Source organism: Nerophis ophidion, linkage group LG05 (assembly GCF_033978795.1).
Source record: "Nerophis ophidion isolate RoL-2023_Sa linkage group LG05, RoL_Noph_v1.0, whole genome shotgun sequence".
Classification (NCBI taxonomy): Eukaryota; Metazoa; Chordata; class Actinopteri; order Syngnathiformes; family Syngnathidae; genus Nerophis; species Nerophis ophidion.
The window spans coordinates 58,410,854-58,437,566 of NC_084615.1; the positions used below are offsets into that span (position 1 = coordinate 58,410,854).

Consider the following 26,713-nt stretch of genomic DNA (forward strand, 5'->3'; position numbering starts at 1 on the left):
AACGTCATCCAAATTCAAGCAGTTACGTATTTCTTTCTCTGTCATTATGGTTTTTGATGATTTTTTGTTAGTTAAAAGTGAGTTGGACCCATGTGTTATGACACTGGTTTTGCAGGGCTAAAACGCTAAACCACAGAAGTGGTAGGGCTGGGCCTTAATTGCACATTTCAAAATCATGATTAGTTTACCTCATTATTGGTTAATGCACGATTACCAACTACTATTTTACTTTTTGTTTGATGTAGGAGTGTAATGGTACGTGTATTTGTATTGAACCGTTTCGGTATGGGGGTTTCGGTCCGGTTCGGAGGGGTATCGAACGAGTTTGTAACCTAAAGTCTTAACAAGCTGTTCTGCTTTATGCCTCTGTCTGAGCACCCAACATTGTCCCACCCACACAACCATTTGATTGGTTACATACAAAGCCAATCAGCAGTGCGTATTCAGAGCGATGTAACAGCCTATCAGCAGTGCGTATTCAGAACGCATGTTGTCAATGCTTCAGCGTCGAGCAAATAGGTGTTTAGCAGTGGACATCGTACTCTCTCTAAATTATAAAAAACACTTCCCAGTCACAACTGCTACTAGCATCACTATAAGCCCGTTGACCTTCTAGAAACTTAAACTGCAGCTCAGCTTGCTCGCAGTTCTGGCTTGAGGTGAAGGCTGATTAGCTTTTAGCGTAACGTTCGCTCATTTTGCTGTGTAAGTGTGTGTGTGTATGTGTGTGTGTGTGCGTGTGCGTGTGCATGTGCGTGTGCGTGTGCGTGTGAGTGTGAGTGTGAGTGTGAGTGTGAGTGTGAGTGTGAGTGTGTGTGTGTGTGTGTGTGTTAGGGGCAGCAAATCCCTGTCTGTCTGTTATTTCACATGAACTAACATGAAGTCCATGGTGTTCAGGGATGAATAGTCTCTTCTATTGCTATTGTACTATTTTTTCAGCTATAGTTATATTAATCATTAGTAATGTAGCAGTTTAGTTTTGAATGGCAGGGTCCCTGCTATCACATGTTGACAAAAATATAACATTAACATAATAAAAGTCAACTACAGGCTTCGCAAATGCTGTAATAAATTAAGCATGATGAGTTGACTTGAAACTGTTTAATGTTGCACTTTTTATATGTTGAAGAAAGGTTTTGTCATTTTATTTAATCAAAGCAACAACTTGAGGCAGTTTAATGTGGATTAACGTGGGCAGAATTATTATAGTGTTCCCAATGTTAAAAGGATAAAGCCATTGTATACAAAATTGGGTAAATAAATAACCATAAAATGTATATTTTGTTGTTTTCTTACTGTACCGAAAATGAACCGAACCGTGACCTCTAGACCGAGGTATGTACCGAACCGAAATTTTTGTGTACCGTTACACCCCTAGTTTAAAGACATCCCTACTGTAGCTATAGTGGGTCCGGTACCTCAACTTACAAGTACCGCAATGTACTAGTAATATACAAGATATGAGCTTTCTCTCTGCTTTTTATTATGTTTTAAGTTGTAGATGTCTTTCTTTGTTTGTTCAATTCTGACTGCTAAAACACTGCAAAAGTGAAGCCTTTAGTTCAGCAGAGGTGTTAACAGTCCCGTTCACTGACGATCAATTGCTTTCCTCCTTCTACCATGAATTGATTTACGTGGACCCCGATTTAAACAAGTTGAAAAACTTATTCGGGTGTTACCATTTAGTGGTCAATTGTACGGAATATGCACTGAACTGTGCAATTTACTAATAAAAGTTTCAATCAATCAATCAAAACCATGGCCAACTTTTTGGTTGTTGTTATGTGAAAACACGCAACATGCAGCACACTGCACCTTCTTTGGAACATTGGGCATGAAGGCATTGATTGGAATATTTTGACTAATCAGAAAAAAGGGAATTGACATGTATTTTCCCCAAACAAATATTAATTTACAATAGAGAGGCTTCTGATGTTTTTTTAATTAGATTAAGAATTTTGTTTTCCAATGTTAAAGATTGATTGAATGAATGTGAATTAATTCATAAATTTACAATTAATTCTAGGCTTCCGATTTTCCTTCACCCTTTGTAGTTTTTGGTCAGTATGAATGTGAAAATGTCTTAAACGTTATTCATTATGATTTTTAAAAACTTTTATATTTGACTTTTTGAAACCCACAGAGAACTGGTTAAAATGTTGGTTTCTATTATTTTAAAGCTAAATATTTGTTGCTCACTCAGCTATGAGGATTTCACACTGCAAAACAAAGGCACAATTAAATGTTACTCTTCTTGTAGAATGCTGCAAGTTACTGTATTTACAGGGGGAAAGGATTAGTAGTTTATCGACTAAAGATTGTAGGATGACAGAAAGTAAATGAGGTAGTTTTATATATAGATCTGGAACTTTGTCTTTTGTTATGTCAGACTTGATTGGAGTAAAAATTACACCGGGTACATTATGTTGAACCTATTAAGTTTTTCACGTTGTACCGTTCAAAGTTTGTGGTTAAAATGTGCAGAAAAATCTGATGGCTTGAAGCTGGTAGCATTAATTTTAGCTGCTGCTTCTGGGAACATGGTTGAGGTAACAAAAATTGTCATGTGAATTCCGTGGTTCTATATGAGCCACTGACGTTCCTTGGTGGCCTGATCACTCAGTTTTTAAAGACTGCTTTGAATCCTAAACAGATGTGGAAAAATGTACCATCCTTCCATGTGAGTTGCAATTCTTCTTGTAACCATCTTCTGCCTTGGACTTTTCAGTTAACTTTTCGCTGAGTTGCTTGGAGTCTGTGTTTTTTTGTGTACATGTTGCCATTGTTGCAGGAGTAGTAGAATCTGAAGCTTTCATACACAGGTGTGTTTATACTGTAATCACTTGACACATTGATTGCTTAGATAATCTCCATTTCACAAACGGTGACACTGCAAGCATCAATTAGCTTGATCTCTGCTGAATTAGGTCAGTCTCTTTAAAGGGGTGAACAATTATGCAAAACATATTTTACGTTTAGGGAACTTTGTCATGCGGGCACACATGAGACACAGGAAATTGCACATTATATTTTTTTTTAATCATTGACATCAATTTTTAAAAAATCATTTTACATTTTGAAATTTTCAAATTAGTGTCAAAAAAGTCAAAAAATTGACTTGTATTGGTGAATACATATGCAAGGAACTGTACAGTATTAATGATTGTGCCTTTGCTTATTTCTTTTCACAGGTGATGTGTCGCCCATCAGTATGTCCCCTATTAGCCAATCGCAGTTCATCCCTCTGGGAGAAGTATTGCTATTGGCTATCTCTGCTATGAACTCAACCCATAAGCCTGTCACCCAGGAGGCCCTAACTGAACACCTGCAGACATGTTTTCCAGGTAACACCCATTCAAAGAAATGAAAAGCTGGCTGTAGTACTTTGAATCTATATAGAGTTCTGCCGCCTTCTCGTGTATTTGGTGAAGTACATCATTAAGTCACAGTTACAGTCCAAATGCCACTGTAATGTTTAGAACAAAAAAAAACTTGATTAAGGCTGATTGTGATTAGTCAGGTCGGTTATGTAAATTGCATAAGATGATATCCAATAAATCCAAAAAAGAGCAGCAAGATGACAGTACACTGCTGAGTTACGTTATCTGTTGATAAATAACTCCAACAGCTGTGAATCAGCTTTACATGGTAGTCTCTCATGTTCTTACCATATTAGTTCGACTAATAAATGCACCCTAGTGTCCACATCCACTTTACCTATCTGCACAATACAGTTAATACACAATGTGACAAATGTTCTGTTTTGTTATTGATTAGAATATTTAGAACATTAAAAATGCAAATGATAATCTGTTTCTTCTATATGTATTCATTTATGGCTGGGGCTGCGACAAGTAATCAAAATAAATTGATTAGGAAAAAAAGCTTTGATTTGTATTTTCATGCTTTGATGATTTATTTAATGAGTTTAATGAATGTGAATGTTGTCTATCTGGGTTGGCCCTACGATGAGGTGCCGACTTGTCCAGGGTGAACCCTGCCATCCGCCCGAATACAGCTGAGGTATGCTCCAGCACCCCCCTTAAACCTGTAAAGGACAAGCGGTAGGAAATGGATGGATAAATAAAAACGTATAAAATCCATTGTTTCCATAAGGCTGCGCCAATAGTGCGCACAGGAGAGCAGTGAATGTAGATCATGCTGTGTGTGTGTGCGTGTGCGTGCGTGTGCGGAGTGCTGAGAGAGTTGGCTCAATGAAGAAGGAGAAAAAGAGCAAAGGACCTTAAGAAAACGAGAGATGCTCTTAAAGTTTTGCAATCTTTTATTCTGAAAAAGACAGATATCGTGGTGAAATGTTTGCACTATCAAACAGAGCTGGCCTTTCACAATAGCATTACATCAAAGATGCAGCACTTTACGGAAAAATAGCCTTCATATTTAGGAGCAGCAAACAAGTAAGACACAAGGTAAAAGTCTAATTTGGTAGCTAACACCGGAGGACTAGAGGAAAATAAATGGCTAAGCATGCTACAGACACACAATGAACAGGATTACACAAGAAACTAACCGCTAAAGATTCAATGTAAAGCAGAGTGATCAATCAAGATGTCGATACTGTCGGTACTACGTATAGTATCTAGGGTTGGAAATTGAAAGCCAGTTTTTGTTCAGAACCAGTTCCCGGTGTATCATTTCTTTGGAATCACTTGCCAATTTTTCCAACGATTCCGTTAGTAAAACAAACACTATATTTGACTAAATTTCACAAGAAAAGATTGCAACAGTGCTACTTGTAATAATTGCAAGACTAATGTTCCATTAAGAGGAGGATATACTATATACTGAATCCGGAAAGTATTAACAGCTATGATATGACAACATTTGGCTCATGCATTGCATAGAATCAAGGCCCACTTATTCCAATCGAAATGTCTCGTACCTTAGATGTGAAAGGGGCCCAAGCACGTTATGATTGAGTACAATATTCCTAAATGATTTTACATGTTTTACATGAATCTAGTGCTGTCTATTTCATCTGCGCCATTTTGGATATTGTATTTATCAGGCTAAATCAAAGTATAGTTACACATAATCACACACACACACACACACACACACACACACACACACACACACACACACAAAGTATTAGTCTGTTGGCACATGTTATTCTGCTAGTGAGCTCTGGGCTTTCCTCTTTAGTGAACTTGCATCATGTCACCAAAGCAACAGCATTGGTATGATGTAATGAGAGGCAACTCAGAAACCCAAAACCATTCATAATCCCGCACATAAGGCTGTCTGTGCAGCTGCTGCAATTAGGATTGATTTGATGTACCATGTCAGTCATCTTCAATAACCATAATAAATAACAAAAAAATCAATAACTTGAATGGTTATTTTACCATTCTAATAACTTGACAATAATTATATTAAGTAATCTGATCGTTATGCTGTTGACACTTTCCTCGAGATATCTGATGATCTGAACATATTTCTAACAGGTATTTAAAACTTTGATACAATATTCTCTTATGAAATATTGGTACAGCTCTCTTCTATATTATACATATACACAAATGAATGTCATTTTAATGTTGGACTAGGGCTGGGCGAAATTGGCTTTTAATAATATTGCGATATTCTTATGCCGTATCGCAATATACGATATATATCTCGATATTTTTCCTTAGCCTTGAATGAACACTTGATGCATATAATCACACCAGTTTGATGATTCTATGTGTCTACATTAAATGATTCTTCTTCATACTGCATTAATATATGCTACTTTTAAACTTTCATGAACAGAGGGAAATCACAACTAAGTCAATTGAACAAAACTGTATTTATTAAATACTCTTCATTCTCTCGTCGGTGACTTTTTTAATGAAAAAACAAACTAGTAGTTCTGCTACCTTTTGTAGTAACACTTCTGCTGCATACTTTGCATATTGCTGTTATCTGCTGAATATCTTCACGTTTGAAGCCAAACCACCGCCAGATGATGGACCCCCTGCTGTTTTTTTGGGCATTAATTGTTCTTCCTCCATTTGTGATCAGTTTCACACCTTCTCTCTCTTGTAAGGTCACTCAACTCGCTCTGCTTGCGCCACCTGCCTCAGCTAACGTTAGCCATGCTGCTACCTCTCTGCTCGGCGAGAGCGTATGACGCTACACCAGGACAGTGTGTGACGTATGTAAGAAGGTGGGCTTGTTTTACATCTCTGTGAGAAAGAGACGAGAAAGAGTGAGAAACGCCTGTAGTGTAATGCCCTCAGCTAAAAGCAACTGCGTGAGAACGTATACTCGAATATTACGATATAGTCATTTTCTATATCGCACAGAGACAAACCCGCGATATATCGTTTATATCGATAGATCGCCCGGCCCTATGTTGGACCTTAATTATTTATTTAAACTGTTTGCGTGAATGGTTTTAAGGGACAGACCAGACTGTTGCAGTGTCTACCGTGACATGAAAGATGACAAAAAGGCAGTCGATCAACAATTGCTTTATTGCAAAACTGGCTAGTGTTAAACCAACAAAACCCAAAGAGAAATTGGTGCCAAAAAGATGGATAACGCCTTTGTTTCGCTTTGGTTTGGAATAAAAACGTCAAGACATTGTCCAAACAACAGTAATCTGCAAAACATACTGCCAACAAGTCTTTGCTAGCAACTTGAACACATCTGATCTAAGTCCTGAAAATTTGCGCCCGTCCACCATTGTAGTCTGTTCCATAGTCAATAAGCTCCTTCTTTGTCTCTATCTTCTTGTTGTGGGGCATTCATCCTTCGCTGTTGCCATCTCTAATATAAACTAACGTACAGCTCTAACATATATCTGTCAGTAGACTTGCTATGGAAGCACTAAAAACTACCTGTGTAACAACGAAGATGACGGGGAGATGCTGTCGAAGTGCAGCCACCTAATTAAGACTGCCCACAAATGGGCTCATCCTGAAGAGATGGTCAGAAAAGGGCGTGAAGATGGTCTGTAAAATATGATATATGCTACATTTTGACCAAAGAACCAACATTACATGTTATGTAGACAAAAAACGAAGTGTTTTAAATGTACAAACCCCATTTCCATATGAGTTGGGAAATTGTGTTAGATGTAAATATAACCGTAATACAAGGATTTGCTAATCATTTTCGACCCATATTCAGTTGAATATGCTACAAAGACAACATATTTGATGTTCAAACTGATCAACTTTTTTTTTTGCAAATAATCATTAACTTTAGAATTTGATGCCAGCAACAAGGGACAAAGATGTTGGGAAAGGTGGCAATAAATACTGATAAAGTTTAGGAATGCTCATCAAACACTTATTTGGAACATCCCACAGGTGTGCAAGCTAATTGGGAACAGTTGGGTGCCATGATTGGGTATAAAAGCAGCTTCCATGAAATGCTAAGTAATTCACAAACAAGGATGGGGTGAGGGTCACCACTTTGTAACCAAATTGTCAAACAGTTTCAGAACAGCATTTCTCAACAAGCGATTGCAAGGAATTTAGGGATTTAACCATCTACGGTCCGTAAAATCATCAAAAAGTGCAGAGATTCTGGAGAAATCGCTGCACGTTGCCGATGACATTACGGACATTTGATCCCTCAGGCAGTACTGCATCAAAAACCGCCATCAGTGTGTAAAGGATATCACCACATGGGTTCAGGAGCACTTTATAAAACCACTGTCAGTAACTACAGTTTGTCGCTACATCTGTAAGTGTAAGTTAAAACTCTACTATGCAAAGCCAAACCCATTTATCAGCAATATCCTGAAACGCCGCCGGCTTGGCTGGGCCGGGCCTGAGCTCACCTAAGATGGACTGATGCAAAGTGGAAAGGTGTTCTGTGGTCTTACGAGTCCACATTTTAAATGATATTTGGAAACAGAGGATGTGGTGTCCTCCAGAACAAAGAGGAAAACAACCATTTGGATTATTATAGGCGCAAAGTTCAAAAGCCAGCATCTGTGATGGAATGGGGGTGCATTAGTGCCCAAGGCATGGGTAACTTACACATCTGTGAAGGCACCATTAATGCTGAAAGGTCCATACAGGTTTTGGAGCAACATATGTTGTAATCCAAGCAACGTTATCATGGACGCCCCTGCTTATTTCAGCAGGACAAGTGTTACAACAGCGTGGCTTCGTAAAAAAAAGAGTGTGGGTACTTTCCTGGCCCGCTAGCAGTCCAGAACTGTCTCCCATCGAAAATGTGTGGCGTATTATGAAGCGTAAAATACGACAGCGGAGACCCCGGACTGTTGAACGACTGAAGCTCTACATAAAATAAGAATGGGAAAGAATTCGACTTTCAAAGGTTCAACAATAACTTTCCTCAGTTCCCAAACGTTTATTCAGAATCAGAATCAGCTTTATTGTCATCACGCATGGTAACGAGATTGAGGCCAATCCATACAGTGCGATGTGTGCATGCAGAAAACAATGTGTAAATATATAAAAATATAAACAAATATAGAAGTGATAAAAGTATAGAAGTGATAAAAACTATAGAAGTGTTTTTTTTTTACAAATGTACACTCTATACAGTGGGGGAAATTCATATATACATGAATATCTACATGAAGAAACAGGGTGGTTGGTGGAATGGGTTATTACACCGAAGAGAAGGTAGTTATGAGGGTCAATGGGGCAGTCCGTTCAGGCTGGTTATGGCCCTGGGGAAGAAGCTGTTCTTTAGCCTGTTTGTCTTGGTTTTAATGCACCTGTAGCGCTTCCCAGAGGGCAGCAGGTGGAACAAGTCAGAGCCAGGGTGGTTGCTGTCATTGATGATGGCACTGGCTCTGTTGAGGCAGCGGGAGGTGTAGATGTCCATTAGAGAGGGGAGAGGGCGGCCGATGATCTTCTGAGCCGCCTTGACCTCTCTTTGCAGTCTCCCCCTGTCTGCTGCAGTGCAGCTGCCGTACCCTACTGTAACACAGTAGGTCAGCAGACTCTCGATGGACAAGCAGTAGAAGGTCAGCAGCAGGTCAGGCTTCAGGTTGTACTTACAGAGGACTCTCAGTAAGTGTAACCGCTGCTGAGCCTTCTTGATGATTGAGTGTTGAGTGTTGGTAAAAGAAAAGGTGATGTAACACAGTGGTGAACATGTCCTTTCCCAACTACTTTGGCACGTGTTGCAGCCATGAAATTCTAAGTTAAGTATTATTTGCAAAAAAAATTAAGTTTATGAGTTTGAACATCAAATATCTTGTCTTTGTAGTGCATTCAATTGAATATAGGTTGAAAAGGTTTCGCAAATCATTGTATTCCGTTTATATTTACATCTAACACAATTTCCCAACTCATATGGAAACGGGGTTTGTAGAAAAATAATCATAGTATGACCATACCCTTTAAGGCGTCTTATAATCCAGTGCGCCTTTTATATGAACATAGACCTGAATAGACCTACTCACCTGTAGTGCAGTATATAATCCGGCGCGACCTACGATAAATGTGACTGAAATGTGCGAAGAAAGAACATCTGTTTAGAAAAATTGTGTCCGGGACCGTTCATTCATGCCTGATACACTCAACTGCCCCGTCCTTAACTAAACAATGTCAAGACAACTGCTTGAAACATCAACTAAATTACAAAACTAAAGCTAGCAAGAACAATACATATATCCACAACAGATCTAATATCCTTGTTGTGAACGACATCATCAATGTCAGATCAACGTACAAACTTAGAACAGCAGCACACTTACCCCCGCCTGTGCACCACATCCGGTCTGACTGCACTAACAAAATAAAGGTTTAAAAAAGTATCTTACACAAGCCTAATGTACTTAAAGCACTTAGTGATACATTTACACAATTATTATGCTTTGACTTAAAATACTGGGACAAGCAGTATAAATGGATGAATGGATGGACAGAATTTTCCAAAGAGGTATTTCACTAATAAATGTGAGGATTTTTGCATTTGATTAACAAATATTTTATTAAATTTGACAATGACGATAGATTGACTGGCAACACTAAATTGGCCCCAGTGTGTGAATGTGAGTGTTAAAAGTTGTCTGTCCCTCTGTGTTGGCCATGTGATGATGTGGCGACTTGTCCAGAGTGTACACTGCCTTCGACCCGAGTGCAGCTGGGATAGGCTCCAGCCCCCCTGTGACCCTGAAAGGGACAAGCAAATGGCTGGATACATGGACACAAAACAAACACACTCCATGGTGGTAAAAATAAGTATAAAAGTTATAAAAAAAAAAAAAAACGTAATTCAAAGAAATTGAAACAGAAAAACTGAATTTTATTTTTTTTAGATTACTATTGTTATTTTTATTTATTGCAAGTAATAATATTTTACTTGTTGTTATTGTGTTTCTAATGTATATCAGTTGTTATTTTAATTATATTTGGAGGGGAGTTGGTGAGACAATAAATACTCATGTTTTCAAATTAATGAATAATTGTGTTTTTAATTGTGATTTCAATATCAATCAAAAATAATCTGGAATATTATTTTTGCCATAATTAACTATTGTTTAGGGCCACAACCACTAGGGCAGCCACTTGATCACGTCGACAGATCACTTCTGTAGTTGATCATCAACATGGTCATAGTGTTCTGTAGGGCCCCCTCTGTAAAAAGCTTGCTTACCTCAAAAACCTGGCGTACGCCCTTTTTCACAGCAAAGATGAAATTGATAAATTGTGACAATGACATGGAAATGTGTGCTGCTTGAGGCAGCACACATTTCGTACGTACATTTCTACAGGTTGTGGCTACTTTGGCAACACATAGAGGTGGTTGTTCAGGCTTTGCCAAAAATATATTTTTAACAATGTAAAAACATTAAGGCAAGGACACAAAGTTCCCTTTTTCACCAATGCATTAATTGATTCATATTTATATCAATACTTGTGAGGACATATATTGGTTCATCTAAGGCAGGGGTCGGGAACCTTTTTGGCTGAGAGAGCCATGAAAGCCAAATATTTTAAAAAGTATTTCTGTGAGAGCCATATCATATATTTTAACACTGAATACAACTAAATGCGTGCAAATTTTAAGTAAGACCAACATTTTTAGAGTATAATAAGTCTCTAATTCTTTTTAATAGCATTGTTATTTCTTGAACAGGTGCAGTAGAAAACAAATGGATGAATTAAAATGCATGAGAATGTTTTATATTTTGAATGTTATTTTCAACATCGTGATTACCAGCGAAATTATTCATTACTTATCGTGTTAAGCAATGTCAGCTAAGATTTATCTGAGAGCCAGATGCAGTCATCAAAGGAGACACATCTGGCTCTAGAACCATAGGTTCCCTACCCCTGATCTAAGGGAACATTTTGACAGCTGTTGCTGTCACACTCTGTCCCTGTGACTCCTTGGCCATGTCAGGCGGACAGCAGCAGCGGGTGGTTGCCACATACTGACTTGTGATTGGTGTAGCGCATAAGCACAGGGCTATTTTCAATATGATTTGCCCATATAAAATGAGGCATAACCTGGGTGTGCCATATCAAGCCAGCTCCTGAAATCAGTTCAACATTGATGGCGATGCAAAAAAGAAATGTGCTTGAATTTGTTCGTGCGCACAATCTTAATTTTTACTTGCCTACGTATTTTTCTGGACTTGAACATGTGTCTATTTTTTGTAGTCAATCCACGCAACTGTTGTTGTATGCGACCCCTGGTGCTTGCTCTTTGTACCTTGACTTTTGAATATAATTATATTTTGCCTCTGTTAAACTTTTGGGTTAAACTTCGGTTTAAAAAGCCCATACAGATAATTGCTAATTTTGCATCGCTTTGAATCTCGGAACCATGACTACCACGACGGCTTAGCTAGAATAAGACCCCAACTCAGAGCAAAAAATATATAATGATATTAACAAAAAGAGCTCTTAAAACGGAGTGAGCAAATAATAACTAAGCATGTACACTTATGGTGTGAGAAAAAGAAATAGCACACTTGAGGTATGAGAGGAAACAGTTAACACTACACACCAACGTTGTGACTGCTGCTGCGTTCCATTTACCTCAGAAGTTGGGAAGTCCGAGTTGGGTATGACGTCACAGCCAACTTGTGAGCGTTCCAGTTACGATGTCGAAAATCAAGATGGCCACATCCACAAAAGCTATTTTTGCGCTTGGCTTGTCTGAATATGAACAACGTACGGGAAAATATGCACTCTCTCTGCAACCCTCAAACATACATTACTAGCGATGTACAGCGAATGTACCACATTTAAGACATGTATTTTACACTACAGTGATGTTACCGTACATAATCATACAACAATATATTGTATATGACTGACTGACTGCATCAAAAATGAACCAGAAGTGCTAATAACATATATCATAAAAGCAGATATTCATCCATCCATCCATCATCTTCCGCTTATCCGAGGTCGGGTCGCGGGGGCAGCAGCCTAAGCAGGGAAGCCCAGACTTCCCTCTCCCCAGCCATTTCGTCTAGCTCTTCCCGGGGGATCCCGAGGCGTTCCCAGGCCAGCCGGGAGACATAGTCTTCCCAACGTGTCCTAGGTCTTCCCCGTGGCCTCCTACCGGTTGGACGTGCCATTCTTTACATTCACAGCAGCCATTTTTGAAATGAACTTGGGGTTGGTGAGAATGCTCTGACTTTCCGAGTGGGAAATCCGACCTCGATGGGCGGCAATGTGACCCAGAAACCTGGCACTGCGACAAAAAGAAGATAGGCGGCAGTATTTCATCTTTAAAAGCCACAAACTACTAAGCACGTTGCGGTAAGGGACGACTGGATTTAAATTTTCAGTAGGTCGCAGTCAGCCCTAACCCCTAATGTGTTACACAAGTAATATTAAAGACTGAAATTGCGAAACAAACAAAATCTTTTTAGGGCAACAAAAAGCCTCAGGACAGCTTTGCTGAGGAGGTACAAGTGTCTTGTGTTTATTTGTGATAGAAGGTATTGTGTGTGTTGATTTAGTTTCCAACAGTCCAAAGGCAGAATGTAAGTAATTAAGAGGATCGTGTGTGTCAATGTGTGTGCGTGCTTGTTATGCATGCGTACGCACTGCAGCAGCAGCAGCTTGTCTGTCTGCATCACATTGCATCATGCTGTTTGGGCTGAGAGGCCGCTGTGATGTAAGTGGTAGTAATACCCCCAGACTGACTGAGGAAGATCAACTTAAATATGACCTCTAACCTGTTTACTGTAACATGATGATATTCTGTCAATCTATTTTTTTAATTTTTTATTTTACGACTCTTCACAAAAAAACAACATGTTGCTGAACTATTAGTATTTTTTTATGTTAAGTATAATTTTAAATAAAAAAAATGTTCTCCTTAAAATATGGTCTACTAATTATTTTTCTCTCAATCATTTATTGTTAACTCACACTGTCAACTTACTGACTGTTGTCTACTGTATTGCTGGGAAAAATCACGCTAATTTCTAAAATAGTAATGTTGTAGTAAAATAAAGCGAACATGGGTTGAGGGTGTTTTTCTTTTGCAGAATTTAATGGTTGATTACACTTGTACATAGTAGTAAAAGTTACCCAAATGGATAACAATATCTTGTGTGGATTAAGCTAACAATTTAATCTGATTTACCAAATTCACCAAGTACCACCTCAGAAAAAACTTGGCTCTCCAAGTACCACCGTCAATCAATTAATCAATCAATCAAAGTTTACTGATATAGAAAGTAATGACCAACATTAATATACAGTATCATAATAGGCATAAGTACTGTATACATTGCAGTTACAGGTTTTATTTAACAAGTATATTTAATATTTTTGGCCACTGTAACATTACATGCAGCTTAAAGAGTAACACTGTGTTCGAATATAGGAAAATAAAACACTCCTTTAATCATGTGATTCTTTGGTGTACCAATAAATAGAGTGGTACACGTACTACAGTTTGAGAATCATTGCACTACACAATTTCTGCCCTGCTGCCCTCCTAGGAACCTATTTTCGCCAACTTTAAAATCATTGGACATTACCTTCTCGTAATAGCACAGCACTTTACATGTACGACATGCACAGTAATTAATCTTATCCTCTACAGTAAGTACTGTTGCTCAATTAAAAGTATACATGTATTTTTTGTCTGCAGTGTTTGGTATGGTATGAGTTCCAAAACCTCTATAAAGCATATTTGGCACACATTGGCATACAGATACATCAGGTCAGCAACTTACACATGCATGCTATTGGCCTGACTGAGGTAAGAAATAGTGACCTACTACACTTCCACTGCTGTAACATGACACCTTACAGTTCTCTACGCATCAGTCGTACAGAGAGCCCCAAAGACAGTGGCGGAGCCTTATTATATGTTGAAAAACAGTCAGCCAAAACAGCAGTGCAGCCAGATACAAATGATCACACTATTGTAGGGCTGCAGCTATCGAGTATTCTAGTCAGCGAGTAATCTAGGGATTGATTTGTTGGATTAATCGAATACAAGAAGTAAAAAAATAAATTGAGCAGCCAGATGAACGTGAATCTGGTAATAGATTAAAAATAAGTAAATTCAACAAAACAAAATTATCAATTGAGTGACAATGTATTTAAAAATGTAACACATACACATATGAAAAGGTATTGATTGGAGGATCAATACCTTTTCATATGTGTATGTGTTACATTTGAAAAGGTATTGATTGGAAGACTCCTCTCTGAGCTGCCACCTTATCGTGGTAGAGGAGTTTGCGTGTCCCAATGATCCTAGGAGCTATGTTGTCCGGGGTCTTTAAGCCCCCTGGTAGGGTCTCCCAAGGCAAACAGGTCCTAGGTGAGGGATCAGACAAAGAGCAGCTCGAAGACCTTTTATGAAGAAGAAATGTCGAGGACCCAGATTTCCCTCGCCCGGACGCGGGTCACCGGGGCCCCCCTCTGGAGCCAGGCCCGGAGGTGGGGGACAATGGCGAGCGCCTGGTGGCCGGGCCCGTTCCTATGGGGCCCGGCCGGACAGAGCCCAAAGAGGCAACGTGGGTCCCCCCTCCGATGGGCTCACCACGCATAGCATGAGCCATAGAGGTCGGGTGCAATGTGAGCTGGGTGGCAGCCGAAGGCAGGGCACTTGGCGGTCCGATCCTCGGCTACAGAAGCTAGCTCTTGGGATGTGGAACGTCACCTCACTGGGGGGGAAGGAGCCTAAGCTAGTGCGCGAAGTAGAGAAATTCCAGCTGGATGTAGTCGGACTCACTTCGACGCACAGCAAGGGCTCTGGAACCACTTCTCTCGAGAGGGGCTGGGCCCTCGTTCACTCAGGCGTTGCCGGCAGTGAGAGGCGACGAGCTGAGGTGGCAATTCTCGTTGCCCCCCGGCTCAAAGCCTGCACGTTGGAGTTCAACCCAGTGGACGAAAGGGTAGCCTCCCTCCGCCTTCGGGTGGGGAGACGGGTCCTGACTGTTGTTTGTGCTTACGCACCAAACAACAGTTCAGAGTACCCACCCTTTTTGGGTACACTCCAGGGATGTATTGGAGAGTGTTCCCTCGGGTGATTCTCTTGTTCTGCTGGGAGACTTGACGCTCATGTTGCCAACGACAGTGAAACCTGGAGAGGCGTGATTGGGAAGAATGGCTGCCCGGATCTGAACCCAATGGTGTTTTGTTATTGGACTTTTGTGTTCGTCACAGTTTGTCCATAACAAACACCATGTTCAAACATAAGGGTGTCCATACGTACACTTGGCACCAGGACACCCTAAGCTGCAGTTCCACGATCGACTTTGTAGTTGTGTCATCGGATTTGCGGGCTCATGTTTTGAACACTCAGGTGAAGAGAGGGGCGGAGCTTTCTACCGATCACCACCTCGTGGTGACTTGGCTGCGATGGTGGGGGAGGATGCCGGACAGACCTGGCAGGCCCAAATGCATTGTGAGGGTTTGCTGAGAATGTCTGGCAGAGTCTCCTCTCAGAGAAAGTTTCAATTCCCACCTCCGGAAGAACTTTTAACATGTCACGAGGGAGGTGCTGGACATTGAATCCGAGTGGACCATGTTCCACACCTCTATTGTCGAGGCAGCTGATTGGAGATGCGGCCGCAAGGTAGTTGGTGCCTGTCGGGGCGGTAATACAAGGACACGTTGGTGGACACCAGCGGTGAGGGATGCCATCAAGCTGAAGAAAGAGTCCTATCGGGTTTTTTTGGCTCATAGGACTCCGGAGGCAGTGGACAGGTACCGACTGGCCAAGCGGTGTGCAGCTTCAGCGGTCGCGGAGGCAAAAACTCGTACATGGGAGGAGTTTGGGGAAGCCATGGAAAACGACTTCCAGGCGGGTTCGAAGCGATTCTGGACCACCATCTGCCGCCTCAGGAAGGGGAAGCAGTATACTATCACCACCGTGTATGGTGCGGATGGTGTTCTGCTGACCTCAACTGCGGATGTTGTGGATCGGTGGAAGGAATACTTCGAAGACCTCCTCAATCCCACCAACACGTTTTCCAATGAGGAAGCAGTGCCTGGGGAATCTGTGGTGGGCTCTCCTATTTCTGGGGCTGAGGTTGCCGTGGTAGTTAAAAAGCTTCTCGGTGGCAAGGCCCCAGGGGTGGATGAGATCCGCCCGGTGTTCCTTAAGGCTCTGGATGCTGTGGGGCTGTCTTGACTGACAAGAGTCTGCAGCATTGCGTGGATATCGGGGGCGGTACCTCTGGATTGGCAGACCGGGGTGGTGGTCCTTCTCTTTAAGAAGGGGAACCGGAGGGTGTGTTCCAACTATCGTGGGATCACACTCCTCAGCCTTCCCAGTAATGTTTATTCAGGTGTACTGGAGAGGAGGCTACGCCGGATAGTCGAACCTCGGATTCAGGAGAAACAGTGTGGTTTTCGTCCTGGTCGTGGAACTGTGGACCAGCTATATACTCTCGGCAGGGTTCTTGAGGGTTCATGGGAGTTTGCCCAACCAGTCTACATGTGCTTTGTGTACTTGGAGAAGGCATTCGACCGTGTCCCTCGTTAAGTCCTGTGGGGATTGCTCAGAGAGTATGGGGTATCGGACTGTCTTATTGCGGCGGTCCGCTCGTACGATCAGTGTCAGAGCTGGGTCCGCATTGCCGGCAGTAAGTCGGACACATTTCCAGTGAGGGTTGGACTCCGCCAAGGCTGTCCTTTGTCACCAGTTCTGTTCATAACTTTTATGGACAGAATTTCTAGACGCAGTCAAGGCGTTGAGGGGTTCCGGTTTGGTGTCCACAGGATTAGGTCTCTGCTTTTTGCAGATGATGTGGTCCTGATGGCTTCATCTGGCCGGGATCTTCAGCTCTCACTGGATCGGTTCGCAGCCGAGTGTGAAGTGAATCAGCACCTCCAAGTCCGAGTCCATGGTTCTCGTCCGGAAAAGGGTGGAGTGCCATCTCCGGGTTGGGGAGGAGACCCTGCCCCAAGTGGAGGAGTTCAAGTACCTAGGAGTCTTGTTCACGAGTGGGGGAAGAGTGGATCGTGAGATCGACAGGCAAATCCGTGCGGCGTCTTCAGTAATGCGGACGTTGTACCGATCAGTTGTGGTGAAGAAGGAGCTGAGCCGGAAGGCAAAGCTCTCAATTTACCGGTCGATCTACGTTCCCATCCTTCCCTATGGTCATGAGTTCTGGGTCATGATCGAAAGGATAAGATCATGGGTACAAGCGGCCGAAATGAGTTTCCTCCGCCGGGTGGCGGGGCTCTCCCTTAGAGATAGGGTGAGAAGCTCTGCCATCCGGGAGGAACTCAAAGTAAAGCCGCTGCTCCTCCACATTGAGAGGAGCCAGATTAGGTGGCTCGGGCATCTGGTCAGGATGCCACCCGAACGCCTCCCTAGGGAGGTGTTTAGGACACGTCCAACCGGTAGGAGGCCACGGGGAAAACCCAGGAAACATTGGGAAGACTATGTCTCCCGGCTGGCCTGGGAACGCCTCGGGATCCCCCGGGAAGAGCTAGACGAAGTGGCTGAGGAGAGGGAAGTCTGGGCTTCCCTGCTTAGGCTGCTGCCCCTGGGACCCGACCTCAGATAAGCAGAAGAAGATGGATGGATGGATTGATTGGAGGAGGGGTGTTTGATTAACAACTTACTAACATTGTCATAAAATCATAGATGCTAACATGTCCTCACATGTGTTTAAATACAACATTTATAATGCAAGTCAAACATATAAGATGGTGTTAGTTGCCAAAAAAGGATGTTCCCTTATTTGTGCTTGTTTGCTGCTCCTAGATATGTAGAATGATTTTTGGTAATTATTGATGTAGTACTATTATGAAAGGCCATCTCTGTAAACATTTCACCACAATGTCTATATTTTTCACTTTTAAATGATTGCCATAAATTTTCTATACATCCCGTTTCTACAGCTTGTCACTTTTGGGGTCTCTGAGCTATTTGCTCTCATTCCAGTTTGTCGTTGTTTTTCTGAGCCATCTCTATCTACCGGCACTCCACTAGTCCCGACCCCTTTCTCTGTACATTTTACTCATATAACGAATGATCGAACCAACAAAGTACAAATCAAAGTTTTTTTTCTCTAATCGATTTAATCAATGAATCGTTGCAGTCTTGCACTATTGTTGCACCTATTCAAGAACTGGATGTGCGTGAGATATCTAACTGCGTCCTGTTTACAACTTTTTCAGGTGTTCCCACCCCAACGGAGGAGGTCCTGCGCCACACACTAAATATGTTGGTTCGTGAACGCAAAATTTACCCAACAACCGACGGATATTTTGTTGTAACTCCCCAAACTTACTTCATCACTCCAAGTTTAATACGAACCAGTTCCAAGTGGTACCACTTAGATGAGCGTTCGACTGACCGGCACCAACAGCAGCAACATCAGAATCAGCAGACACAGTGCACCTCCCCACTCTCTGGCACCATCACTCCATCTACTTCTGGTGGCATACGAGATAGAATACACTCAAAATCCCACCAGAACCACAGTGGGGGTGGTGGAGTCGTGGATTCCTTTCACAACAACACTTATCGTGGAGACGACCCCCCCAGTCACCACACCACTCTGCAACACAGATCCTCCAAAGACCCCAGGGAGGCATATTCGTCTCCACATTCTCCACAGTCGCCTCCTCAGCTAGTAGGAGGCAACACAGAAAAGTGCCGCACCACCCTCGGGTTCCCTTTCAAGACGGACACGCTTACAAAGCATCGTGGTGGAGGAGGGAGTGGAGGGGGGACAAGTGAGCTAGAGAAGCAAACAGGAAGTGGTACAGGGAGTCGAAAGTTTGGTTTGAAGCTGTTCCGCCTCAGCTTTAAGAAAGACAAGGCCAAGCAGTTGGCCACCTTCTCTGCACAGTTCCCCCCTGAGGAGTGGCCTCTCCGTGATGAAGAGTCAGCTAGCCAGCTCCCACGTCATATAGAGATGGAAATTATCCGCAGAATTAACCCTGATCTCACAGTAGAAAACCTTGCTCGGCACACAGCAGTCATGAAGCGTCTTGAAGAAGAGCGTGCCCAGAGGAGCAAAGCATCATCAGCCAATCACAGTTCAAGAAGCAGAAGAAGTGGAGGCAGACATCGGAAGCCGTCTCAAACCAAACTTAGTCGCTCACATAGCAAAATAAGGGTGACTCGTGGTGAGCATAGTGAGGGTTCCCATTTGGAACTCACTGACAAGGACTATAGAGCCTACTCATCATCACTGGCTCGGTCACCAAGGGAACATGCCTTGGCCATGGAGCGACAGCGGACACGCCTTCATCTGGCACACAGCAACCCCAACATTCTCGACTCCTCCCATCTACCTGTCACCCCAGAATGGGATGTGTCTGGAGAGCTCGCCAAACGGCGGACAGAAATGCCTTTCCCTGAGCCAAGTCATGGCCCATCAGCACACCACTCGAAAGTCCATCGTTCACACTCTCATACACAGGAGAGGAAGTCTCGTAATGAACGTAGCGATAAAGCCAAGGAACGTTCCAGATCAATGGAAAATTCAAAAGGACCACTTGGAGCTGGCTTAATTGGACCACCAAGTTACTATGATGATCGGAATCGATACTATACCGATGACGGAACTTTACGAGCCAACCAGAGCTCTTGCCACTACCCTCGCGCCACTCCCCCCTTGGTTAAGATGTCTGGGGAATCACTGGGTTTAGATGGAGGCAGGAGTTTAGAGAAATGTAAGAGTCGGGACAGTCTGCCAGCTTACTCTCCTAAACCACAGCACAACTCTGTCCCTCCTGATGGCTACTTCCAGTGTTCCGGTTCTTCTGAGGCTGCACTCACAGCCCCAAGTACAATAGGAACTCTTGGTAGAAATAGTCAAGATGGTTTAAAACTGGGCAGCACTGACTGGCAAACAGAAAGACAGACACCACATCCTCCAGAAAATAAGGAGGACTTGTCAAAGGTGGGCCCTAAAGGTGGCAGCCTGCCTCCAATACCTCTCTCAATGCCAGATCCCCCTGTTTCGAATGGACGACCTCCCCACAGTGCCTCCTGTGGTCAAGAAAAATGTAAAGAGATCTTTAGTAAAGACACACTTTTCAAACCCCCTCCTGGCCTTCCTTTGCCAGGATACAGTTCCTTGAGGAAAACCCCTGTCCTTACTTCCTCCAATCTGTCCTCATCCTGCGATGCACTTGATTCCCAGGACTCTTTTGACGCCCCAAAACCTCTGGTTGCAACACCTTCTGCTTCCATACCGGGAAGCGAACCCACAACCAGTGCTGCAGAGGTCTCGTTTGACTATTACAATGTTTCGGATGACGATGAACTTGAGGAAGGAGGAACTAAAAGTAGGGGAGAGGATGGGGAAACTGGAGGAGGGATTGTTGGACGGGGAGGGGCTGGAGCAGGTACCATGCAGTGGCTATTGGAGAGAGAAAAGGAAAGGGATTTACAGAGAAGGTTTGAAAGAACCCTCACATTCCCTGGTGCTAAAGAGAACCTTCCAGAACCCAGTCAAAATCAGCAGTCCGCCCACTCTGCCAGACTGGACAGTATGGACTCAAGCTCGGTTACTGTTGACAGCGGATTCAACTCACCAAGGTGAAATATCCACACAATTTAATAAAAAACAGTGCATCTTATATCAAAGGGTTGCAATAAATATTATTTTATTGAATATGATTTTGAAATCAAAAGTCCTTAAAATGTAACCAATGATCACCACAAAATCTTAAGTGTTTAACCGTTTTTTTCCTGAGACAGAATACAGGTGCGGAATACATTTTTAACACATCAGGTTTTAAAAGTACAGTGGTACCTCAAATTACGAGCTTAATTGGTTATATGGCCAAGCTCGTAACTCAAAACACTTGTATCTCAAGAAATATTGTATAAAAAGAATACAATATAATGTACTACAAACAACTATAGTAGTTTTATGAACTAATGTGATAATAATGTAAAGAATTTCCCTTTACCTCAAAGAGAAGACTTCTACGGTATCTCATGAGTTCAATTAAACACACCTTTGCATATTTTTATGGATAAATGTCTGCCGTTTAGATGTTATATTAACATTCTCGGCAGGCATTAGAGACTTTCTGGTTCAGCATTGTGCAGATTAGTGGTGATGCACTCCAACAACCTCGCCAAGCCAGCTTCACTCGCTGTCATGTTTTTGATCAATCCTGTCTTTAATTCACTGTATAACATCCACTTTTTAATCTTAGTACTGTCCTTCACATTAACTTTCTTTGTTCCATTGATTGGAAAACAAAGTTATGACGATCACTAGCTGTAAGGTAATGTTAACGAGCTAGACCGGATGTTATGGCTGAATCTTACAGGGTTGCTACACCAATTAGTAGTGGAGAGGCTTGAAACTTATATTTTAGCTCACAACTTAAAGCATAACAATTAGCCAAGTGACAGCTTGTACCTAAAACAGTTATGTTGGGGCACTTGTAAATTGAGGTACCACTGTACTGTGGAACCTCTAATACTAGAATAAACAAGATCAGTTGCAGAATGTTGGTTTACCTCAACTACACATTTTCCTGTCGGACATAATGGACATAAAAAACAATTCATTTCAAGTTGGTAATAATTTCATTTTAGAACAAACATTTTTGCATTCACAACTCAGTCAATTGTAAAAGTAAGGTATGACGCTTAACTGCTCACCTTAATAACAATGGTTTAAAAAGTGTAAATCCAATCAAAGATGTCGCATAAGATGCAAGGCACAGGTATAAATAAATATATATATATATATTTATATAGTATATATGTATATATATACAGTGTGTGTATATATATATATATATATATATATATATATATATATATATATATATGTATGTATATATATATTTATATAGTATATATGTATATATATACAGTGTGTGTATATATATATATATATACAAACCCCGTTTCCATATGAGTTGGGAGATTGTGTTAGATGTAAATATAAACGGAATACAATAATTTGCAAATCCTTTTCGTATATATATATATATGTATATATATATATATATATATATATATATATATATATATATATATGTATATATATATATATATATATATATATATATATATATGTATATATATATATATATATATATTTATATGTATATATATCCTGCCAAAATACTTGTATTAGTTTAGAATAGAAAGCTTTATTAATGTTGTATTAAATGCTTCAATATTTATGGTTGCCACTCTTGGCCTGGCTTTAAGAGAAACACAATTATTAGTAAATAATAAAAACAGTACTATGGCTAAAAGTGACCAGTTAGGACATATAGCTGGTAAAACACACATGGTTAAAGATAAAAATCATATTGTAGGAATTTGTTACAAAATGCCATCATTTCACTTGCATTAGTTTGCGGTACATTGGCGGTTTGGACTGCACTAATAATTTCCAGAAGGCCAAGCAGCTGTGTGTACGGCTACGTGTTTATGTGTGCAAAGCAGGAAAACTAGTTAACGATAATAACTGTTGATCTGACTGCTTGTTATTTAGTTTTTTAGCAAAGTTTAAAGCAGAGATTGTAATTCCCTAATCATGCCACCTTTGGTGAGTCATGTTTTAAAGCAACGCTGCGCTTCTGTGTTTAAAGCGTCACCTTTATTAATAGTTTTGAAGCCCAAATACCTCCATATAGCACTTCACGCACCCTCTTTATTAACCAGTAGAATTGCCGTTTATTTGCCATTCTTCCTCTCCAATCTGCTGCTTTTTGTATGCGCTGTATGTGCTGACACACTCAACATCATGCACCTGGGGTCTGTACGTCACCGCCGCTCGATAGCATGCGGATGAAAAAAGTACAGGTATTTTTCAAAGGCAGTATAGTATCGTTTTTAATTCATTTGTATCGCGGTACTTTATTAGTACCGCTATACCATACAACCATACCTCCTACATTACGTATTTTTCAGTATCAGTGTTTCCCCAAGGATTACAGTTTAGAGTGAAAAAGATCAATCAGATGAGGCTATTTGATTTGTTTATTGAAAGGACAAAGTTAGACCTGTACTTTATCAAAGGTATCCTTGAATTACTGCTGTTTAAAATAAACAAAAATAAAAGGAAAGTTGTTGATATGCTGTGTTGCATCATGAAATTATGCCACGATCAGGTGATTTAGCATGATCAAGCAGTGAACAAATGAGGGAGGCGTAACTACCTTTCACATTTGAACCAATAGGGTACCAATTTCCGGTACCTGGGAATTGATAATTCTACCCAACGCTATCAATTTTTTGTGTGTTACGTTTAAAAATGAGCTGATTATTACTGTGTTGTCCAGTTAATTTATCTTGTTTTCGTATTACTTTTTTGAGTCTTATTTGCAAGTATATACCGTAGACTTTGCATTCAGCTGTAATTACAATACGTTAAATGGCAGTAGTGTATAGACTTCGGTGTGTTGCCAAGCCAGGAAGCAGTCTTTGCCAATTGGCTGAATGAGCCAGCTCCGTCTTATGATGCCCCCATCTCATTTGTAGTTTTCATAACATAATTTGGAGGTAGTGAAATCACCACGGAAAATTGCTAATTTGTAACATGTATACGGCAATGGCAATGCCGGGGTAAATGATCCTCAAGCAAACACATTTTAGGAAAGTGAAGTCTGACGTTTCAATCAGGCATACTTTCTTTTTGGTATTGAAAATTGCAACATTACTTAGAAGCAGTTTGGCTGAGTCGGTTCTAAGAGCTGCTTGAATAATTATTTAGTCTGCAACCAGATGTGACATCACGAGCAACAAAGGTATGGAAATATGGCATTTTTTGATTTTATGTGACTCGATACTTTATTGTATCGCCGGGATTCGGTCGGTGCCTATAATAGTACCGAATTCGGTACCCAACCCTAGACAGAACTGTGCTGAAGCATGATAGAACTAGGCCTGGCGTGTCATATTGGACCTTGTGTCGCATTTTTTTGTAAGTTTCTTACAGTGCTTTTGTTTGCAGAACGAGGGAGAGCCTGGCGTCAAACACCTCCTCCATAGTGGAGAGTAATCGTCGGCAGAATTTGGCTCTCAGTCCAGGCCACCTAGGCATTACAAACAGCAATGGACCCCCTTTCTCATTCCGCGCCATACCTGAACCTGCTGGGAGCCAATCGGAGAAACTCCAAAAGCCCAACGCCTGCCTTGCATCAATCACCAGCGTCTAGTTGGGGGGTGCATAATGAAGGGCAAGTGGAAGTCACACTCCAAGGACTGTTATTCCTAGAGACTGTCACATTGACTGAATCAGTTGAGCTTGCCACAAAACCTGGAACTATTACTGTTAACACACACACTCAAACAAACAGAGGAACTTACACCACTGAGACTGCTCTCTTTTCTGATAAATACTCACACTAACACCATGCCACTGGGCAGATTGACCATTTCAGTTCATAGACTCTGGTTTACACACACCACTGTTGTGTTCTTTCACTTACATAGGTTCTACTGTATGTGTGTGTGAATGCGTGAGTGGATGCCAGTGTGGTTTGTCCAAGATACGGTTGTGTAACAGTAATTTGTAATCTCAGGTCGTTTTTCGTTTGTTTTCATTCCCATTCCAGCTGCTCCATATCTGTGCATCGTTTTCCAATGGTGTGTTTGCACACTGAATGAAGGGTCAGAGGCTATGCTAACTACTGTTACTGACGCGACACATTCTCACTAATCCATTTTCTGCGCACTTTGTGGTAAAAAATGTGAGCGAGGCAGATGGTAATACGTATAACCAATACGCGGGACAATTTATTTTCTGTAGAAGTGCACAGATTGAATGACCATTGGCCAGAATCCCAATAAAAAACATTGTAGCTTGACCAACCATGACACTGCGAATCAGTGACAGAACTGATCTTGTCCAACACTGGCCTACATTGGGCTTTATAGTCTGTAAGATTCCTGCCTGACCACTAAAAGGGCAATTCCTAAGCTTTCAAAAGTTAATACGATTTATCAGACCAGGTGTGGTGAGGTTAGCTGCTCTTTCCTCGGTAGTTACGACCAAAGCATTTAGAAAAATACCACTTTTTAGTTTGATATTTTAGATTGTTTTTGTTGGTCTTTGTTTTGATTTTTCAGTATAAGAAATATCCATCGAAGGGAAGTTAAGAAAATATTTGTCATTTCAATTAGATAAAACACCAAAAGCCAAACTAAATTTAGTACAATTAACCTGTTTACTGTATGTATCTAAATATGAGCCTTTACATTTTTCATCATGTCCACTGGATGCTTCTGTTTCATTCCTTGACGTCTTTTCAGGCCTGTTGTATTCATGTTTTCTCTGCTCACATGATGCTGATCTCCGGGCTATAGAGCTGCACCCACAACATTTTTGAAGAAATAAATATATTTATATATATATATATTAGCCGCACCGGACTATAAGCCGCGGATATATACTGGTTCGAAAGATTTTATAAATGTTTATTTGTATACCTTAATTGTTTGTGGAAACAGTGCCTGTAACACAGCAGTGAAACCGCTGATGAAACATAAATGAAGTCATTGTTATGGACCCACTAGTTGTGGAAGCTTGCTCTCAAATCAGATAAACAGACTCCATAACTCCACGGTTATTTCTTGATTAATTTATGAAACTGAAACAATTCAAGAATAATGTCATTGTAAGTTATTAACACTAACACAGATGCTAACGATGCTAGTTTGATTACTTTACAATAGCACGTACAAATATTCATGAAAACACTCCAACAGACATCACACATTAATTGTTTTAGTTATATTGTAAAACACTGCTTGAAGTGATGAATGAAGAATCCTTTCGAACAGAAATGCTATAGACGAATACTTTCGGTTCAAGGAACGAAACAGGAAGTACATTTTTAATACAAAGCACCTGATTCCAAAAGAAAGTGCCATAGAACAAACAATAACACATTTTTTTAATGTCACTGTTTGTGTTATATGACAACTATTAAATACAAAACATTATGGCCGTTAGCGAAGAAAAATCCATAAAATAGCTACACCGTTTTATAAGCCACATGGTTGAAAACGTATTAAAAAAGCGGTTTGTAGTCCGGGAAATACGGCATATATTTTAAACACACAGTCCAGTCAAATGTGTACATGGGAAAGATTGTCATAATTTTTTACATACATGCATTCTCCTCAATATTTTTAGTAAGTGGTGTTGGGTGTGTGGAGGTTTCTGACCTGAACTATGCAGATACACTGCCTGGCCCAAAACAAAGATCACACCAATATATGGTTAGACAGCCTTTACTTTTGAATATAGCAGACGTCTACAAAAGTATCATAATGTATCTTTGAAAAATGTACATTGTTTAAGAAATATTTTAAAGTCGTCACC

The 26,713-nt window shown here is 41.0% G+C and overlaps 1 protein-coding gene across 3 annotated transcripts in view; it reads left to right on the forward strand.

The window, feature by feature from the left end:
* The window catches only part of LOC133553431 (storkhead-box protein 2-like), a 71,614-nt gene extending 46,416 nt beyond the window's left edge, over positions 1-25,198 (forward strand). For all 3 annotated transcript variants that reach the window (XM_061901629.1, XM_061901630.1, XM_061901632.1), the window contains exons 2-4: positions 3,192-3,344; positions 18,567-20,943; positions 24,338-25,198. In XM_061901629.1, coding sequence (XP_061757613.1) covers positions 3,192-3,344; positions 18,567-20,943; positions 24,338-24,542 — 2,735 coding nt within the window. In that variant the 3' untranslated portion in view covers positions 24,543-25,198. The remainder of the gene's footprint in view (positions 1-3,191; positions 3,345-18,566; positions 20,944-24,337) is intronic.
* The last annotated feature ends 1,515 nt before the right edge of the window (positions 25,199-26,713 follow it).